Source organism: Dendrobium catenatum, unplaced genomic scaffold, assembly GCF_001605985.2.
Source record: "Dendrobium catenatum unplaced genomic scaffold, ASM160598v2 fragScaff_scaffold_621, whole genome shotgun sequence".
NCBI classification, from domain to species: Eukaryota; Viridiplantae; Streptophyta; class Magnoliopsida; order Asparagales; family Orchidaceae; genus Dendrobium; species Dendrobium catenatum.
The window spans coordinates 8,403,360-8,410,026 of NW_021319083.1; the positions used below are offsets into that span (position 1 = coordinate 8,403,360).

A 6,667-nucleotide genomic window follows, 5' to 3' on the forward strand; every position below is an offset into this window, starting at 1 on the left:
TAAGGTAAAATAATCCAAGTTAAACATTTTATTATACGACTATGAACTATTTTCCATGAAACAAGATGAGTTAATTTTGAAAATGTATACTTGATTTACTCATATTTTTACCTCATTACATGCTTTAGGTAGATAACTAACAAATTCAAAAAAAAGTTAATGAAATCTTAAATTTTGTACCTATTTCTTATGATAAAAGATAACTACCATAACTGAGTCTAAAGATTTGAACGTATATTTTATTGACAATTTGCTTGGATCATTGATTTCTTATGAGCAAGGATCAAAGAAAAATTGATGAAAGTGACAAGCGGAAAGAGAAGAGTATTACTTTAAAAGTTGATGATTCATAAAGTAATCAATTAATCTAAGAGGATGACAAAGATATTGATCTTATGATGAGGTAATTCAAAAGTTTTCTTAGGAGAAAGCAACAAAAACATCATCATTGGAATAAAAGTAAATTTAACATGAATGAAAAAGTTTCAAATGAAGTTATTTATTATGAATGTAGGAAGTCTAGACATATAAAGATTGCTTGCCCAAATCTTAAATCTAACCCTATCAAGGAGAAAGTTGAGGATAAAACTAATATTAGAAAGGGAAAGAAAAGACTGCAAAGAGCTTTCTGGGCAGACTCAGCTTCAGACTCCTTAGAAGTAGAAGCAGAAGAAGAAGTCACAAACTTGAGCATAATGGATGATAAACTTGATCACTCATATCAAGAAGAGATATGTGACCTATCCTATGATGAATTATTTGATGTTTATGAGAAAATCCATAATAAATATAGGAAACTCAAAAAATTACATGCAAATATTAATATTGAGCATATGAATTTACAAAAGGAGTATGAAAACCTTAGAAAAGATCATGCAAATATAGATAGAAATTACAAAATTTTGTTAAATGAATTTGATAATTTGAATAAGGAGCATGATTTATTGAAAACATCTTATAATGAACTTGAAAGTGATTTTATGGTGTATATGGCTGAATCATATCAAAGTGAATATGAGTTAAATGTTGATAATTCAATTTTAGAAAGTCAAACTCATATCTTAAAGAAAAAACTGAAAGCTTTTAAGGAAGATAAGACACCTCCCTCCCACACATGAATAATTTTATAATTCTGATCAAAAGAATACAATTTCAAAATCTAGGAAAATATATTATAACTCACATAGATTGGTAAATCATTTTTCTAGTGTTAAATGCTTTTCATGTGGAATTATATGGCATATATCACACACTTGGACTGTTCATAATAGAACACATTTAGTGTGGAAACCTAAGGTACATAAATCAGAGCATATCAAACATGCATATGGACTATCATTATCAAGAGGTGAACCCAAATTTATTTTGTTTTCCAAGTCTTTTTTTTTTTTTTTTTTTTTTTTTTTTTTTTTTTTTTTTTTTTGAGAAATGCATTTTGCAATTAAGGAAGAAAAAAAAACAAGATACAACTAAAGCAAAGGATCACATTCCTTCTTCAAAAGAAAATAAAGAGAAGGAGGAATGCTAGCAAATGAAGAACTATCAAAGAAAAAGTTAGTATCTAAAGCTAAAGTAGCACAATAATCGGCTACCTTATTACAATCTCTATGAACATGATGAAGAATCACCTTATTGAAGTCGGTCAAGAACATAAAATCCTTCTCAACCCGATCAGCCTTTTGCCATTTGTTCTTGTTCAAAGAATTTTTTATGAATTTGATAACATTGATGTTATCTCCTTCAATTAAAACTCCTTTACACTCAAGCATCCACGGTTGAATGAATCTTCTAAGAATCATAATAGCTTTCATTTCCAGATGTGCAATATCCCAATGTGTTCGTTTTTCACCAAAAGCTATCAACAGCCTTCCTTTATGATCTCTGAAACAACCCCCTATTCCAGCCGTATAACAAGACATAAGAGATGCATCCACATTGATTTTAATCTAGTCTTGCGGTGGAGGGTGCCAAGAATTTTGAAACTCCTGAGGGAGATTATCACCCCATCTATCAATAACTGGATTGGCATTATTAATTGCAGCATAAAGTACATTAGTCGCTGAAACAAGCACTGGGATAGCAGATTTTCCATGCTTTACTGCATTCCTATTTTTCCAATTCTGATATACCGTGTTGTAGTAAATTCTTACGCTGTTAGGTGCAATAGTAGAGAGGATTTTCAATTCAATTAATCATTCATCCATGGATCCAAAAATCGGAACATAGAATCCCCAACTTTGTAACTGTCTAAGAATTTTCTTCAATTCATTACATTTCATAATTATATGGTCCAGGTTTTCATATTCAGAACACCCTCTAACACAGCAATCTGCATCAATGAGTTTTCTATGCTTCAAAAACTCATTAGTAGGAATGGCATTTCAACTAATCCTCCACCAAAAGAGCTCAATCCGAACAAAAAGTTTCAACTTCCTCAACCAAGTATAAAAACTCATATCTTCTTCAACATAATTCTCTTTACTGGATGCATAAACAGCACGGGCTATAATTGATTTCCCAGAGGGAAAGCTGATCTCCTCCAGGAAGTCTTCATTCGCCTCCTTGTTGATAGGTAACTGCTTTATAAGATTGATAATTTCTTCAGAAAAAAACCTCCTCAATTCTTCAATATTCCAATTACCAAGATCTATAATAAAATGACAGAGATTAAGCCCATCAAGACCATTACAATTTGCTGTAATAGGCCATTCACTTAAGCTTTTATCAAGCAGCCAAATATCCTTAAGTACATTAATTTTATCCCTATCAACCACTCTCCACCTTAAAATAGGCTTTAAGTGTACTGCTCCTTCATTCAGGATCTTCCAGGTATTGGACTTACCATGACTACAGCCTCCACGCCACCAGCTATCTCCATATTTGGCATTTAGATTTTGAAACAATAAAGAATTCTGATTCTTCAACAGTCTCCAAGTAAGTCTTACCTTGAGAGGGCCAGCTCTACTTACTGCTGAGTGAAAATTTAATCCACCTTGAGATTTAGGCTTGCACAACATTTTCCAAGCAATATAGTGCATTCCCTTTTTACCATCTCTCTTATGCCATATGAAGTTTCTACAGCACCTATCAACCTCATGGAGAACGTTTTTAGGAACCAAAGAGTGTGCCGAGAAGAAATTAGGAAGACTTAAAAGAGAAGTCTTAGCAAGGGTCATTTTACCAGCTAATGAAAGGCACTTACTTCCCCAAGTGTTCAACTTAAGCATAATAGAATCTTGAATGAATTTGAAATCATTTTTAACCGGTCTTCTCAACATCAATTTGATTCCAAGGTAATGAAACTCTTCAACTATTTTAAACTTCAGAATTTGCTTCACCTGTACCATTTCCATTCTATTCATACCTTTACTGAATAAAATCTGAGATTTTACATTGTTAACCCTTAAACCAGTCCACGAACAGAAGTCCATAATAATACTATTCATCTTAATAGCAAGACCTTTGGAAGCATGAGAGAAAAGCAAAACATCATCAACAAACAATAAGTGACTAACCTTGTTAGCTCTATGTGAGATCTGAATACCCAAACCTTGACCTCGTTGCTCCATCGCTAAGGAAAAAAGTTGAGAGCACAAAATGTACAAATAAGGAGACAAAGGACAACCTTGTCTAAAACCATTCTCAGCACAAATCCATTTGGAGGATTTCCCATTAATAATAAAGGAGAATCTTACATTCCTCACACATTCCATAATGAGCAAATTCATTTTCCTTGGAAATCCAAACATGTTTAACACTTTAGATAAAGTTCCTCAATTCATATTATCATATGCTTGCTCCATGCCAAGCTTAACCGCCATTAACCCCTTCTTTCTTTTGGACATTCTAAGTTTATGGATAACTTCTTGAGCTAAGAGACAATGATCATATATAGATCTACCATGAAGAAAACCAGCTTGTTCTTCAGTAATAAAATTAGCAATGAAGCCCTTCATTCTATTCAAAATCATAGTAGCCACCAACTTATAAGTAGACTGGCACATGCTAATAGGTCTATAGTTAGATGGTAAAATAGGCTTCTTAATCTTGGGGATAAGAATAAGAAGTGTATCCTTCCATTCGTTAAACATGACACCATTTTTAAAGAAATAATCAATAGCTTTCCATGTTTCATCCTCCACAATTTTCCAATAAAACTTGAAAAAGGGCATAGTAATGCCATCTAAACCCGGTGATTTATTGTAACCTTGCATGAAGACAGCTTTTGTAAGTTCTTCTTTAGTGAAATCCAGATTTAGCATATCAGTATCCTCTTTAAAAATCTGCAGAATTTCAGGACAAGGAGGCCAATCCGACAGCTTACAAGTTCTGGCTGACCACTTTTGCTGAAAAAAACTGTAGAAAACAGCTTCAATTTGCTCCAAATCATCCACCACAGTCCCATTCTCATCTTTGACTTGCCATATCATATTCCCATTCCTCTTAGCTGAAGCATATTGATGAAAAATGTTAGAATTTATGTCTCCATCATGTTGCCATCTAATTTTAGACCTTTGGTTCCACCAAGTTGAGAGTCTACTCAAAGTAACATTGAGTTCTTGCACTTTGTTCCTCAACAGTTTCAATTTGTCCACCATTAAACCTCCTTCATTAGCTTCCTCAGTTTGTAACATTAAGATTTCCTTCTTCAGCTCATCTCTTAATAAATTCAGATCATGACATTTGTTCCTATTCCTGCAGTACAAAGCTTTAACAGCTCTCCTCAGCTTCCTTTGGAGAATTTCAGCATTAGAACCGTAGTCCATTTTCTTCCAAGCCTTGAGAATAATGTTCCAAGTTGCTGGATAAGTCTTCCAAGTGTCTTCAAATCTAATGAACCCCGATTTCTGATTATGATTTTCCACAATATTGATAGAGATAGGAGCATGATCCGAGGCTACTATAGGCAAATGACGCACCTTGACCATAGGAACTTTGTGAATAGCCTTAGAATTTAAGAGACACCTATCAAGTCTCTCCCAAATTCTAGAATTCCTTCCTTTTTATTACACCATGTGTAGCTAGGACCCACAAATCCTATATCATGAAAATCATTATTCATCATAAAGTTCTTCATATCTTTGGAGCCCTTAGAGAGATAGAACCTCTTTCCACCCCTTTTATCCTCCTTAGAAAGGATACAATTGAAATCCCCTCCTATGATACAAGGATCATCTCCACTTAAATAATTTTCAAGTTTTCTCCAAAGAGATCTACGGGCATGAGCATCTTTCCCACCATACACCGTTACAATGTTCCACTTACCCAAAGCATTAGTGATTAGCTGCCCAATAACCACTTGGGAGGAGTGATCAACCATTTCAAAGGAAGCAAATTCCTTCTTCCATAAGATTAAGATACCACCCGAATTGCCACTTGAGGGATGTAAGTAATAATCCCACTCACTAACAATGATCTGATTCACATCACTTCTATCAATAGAAGATATCTTTGTTTCAGTAAGCCCCACAAAAAAGCCCTTGTAATCCTTCACAATTTCTCTAAGATATAAGGAGGCCTCCCTCTTTCTAGCCCCCCTATAATTCCAGAAAATGATTGACTCCATTAAGAAATAATAGGGGAAGGATCCCCTACTATTTTGCTATGTTCTTTGTCTACTCTTCTCTTCTGTTGATTAGCTTCCATAGGTCCTAAACATCTCAGTTCTTTTGATAGTTTGCATTTTCCAAAATTTGACACAGATCCCACCTGATCTTCATTTCTCTGTTCAGCAATAGCCTTCTGCAAACCCGGAGTAACAACAACTTCAACTGAATCCAAATCAATGGATTTATTCAAACTCTTATCACTAACCCTTTCAACAACCTCTCCTTCCTCTAATTCACAATCCAATGCTTGGAATTTATTCACAACAACAGGTATCTTCTGAACCTGTAATGCTATAGGTTCCTTTGTTGTTTCAGAAGTAAATGCAGATCCTTCTTCATTAAGAGATCCGTCCAGCTTCTCAGCAGCCTTCCCCTGTTTCACGGATTCAACAATGGTATTAACTCCAATATTTTTCCAGGCATTTCTGAATCTTCTATTGTTAAAATTTACATGGATCCATGACCCATATTCTTCATCTTGCTGCTTAACATTGTCATTCTTTACAACATCATCCTGTTTCACAATTTCTTTATAGCCCTGACTTCTTCTTTCCAATTCCACAGCTGAAACGGAATCAGGACAAACACTCTTACTGTGACCAACTCTACCACATTGATAACAAAGAGATGTCAGTTTTTCGTATTCCACAGGTTGATAAGTTCTTCCATGAATACCTTCTATCCATACTCCTATAGGGAGTTTCTTCTCCAGCTCAATACGAACACAACATCTAGCGTACTCCCACTTTCCCCATTTAAATGAATTCCCATCCAGCATCAAAGGAGTTCCTTTCATTGAGGCAATCATTGGAATATTCTCCTCATCCCAACAGCTCAAAGGCAGTCCCGGGAAACGAATCCATACCGGTGAGGTAATTCCTTTTAGCGAATCAGTAGAGAAGGAAGACGACCATCTGTCCATTCCTATGATATGATTCCCAATGTACCAAGGACCCTCATTCAACACCTCTTCCATGAATTCCAAATTAGCAAACGAACACAGAATCCAATTATGAGCCAACATCGTCAGATGGAAGCTACCATACATACTCCATTGC

At 34.9% G+C, this 6,667-nt stretch overlaps 1 protein-coding gene across 1 annotated transcript; it reads right to left on the minus strand.

Annotated features, from left to right (window-relative positions):
• Positions 1-3,773: 3,773 nt before the first annotated feature.
• LOC110093944 lies at positions 3,774-5,566 on the minus strand. The gene is made up of 2 exons (XM_020819013.1): positions 5,266-5,566; positions 3,774-4,933 (listed from the first exon to the last, which is right to left on the minus strand). The coding sequence occupies exons 1-2, from the start codon at positions 5,564-5,566 to the stop codon at positions 3,774-3,776; spliced, it is 1,461 nt and encodes a 486-aa protein (XP_020674672.1).
• Positions 5,567-6,667: the final 1,101 nt, after the last annotated feature.

Excerpts from the sequence above, each read along its gene's own strand:
- LOC110093944 (XM_020819013.1), bottom strand. The coding sequence starts at position 5,566 with ATGGAGTCAATCATTTTCTGGAATTATAGGGGGGCTAGAAAGAGGGAG. Across the intron at positions 4,934-5,265 it reads GCTAATCACTAATGCTTTGG|TTCCTATGGTCAAGGTGCGT; the intron begins GTAAGTGGAACA and ends CTATTCACAAAG.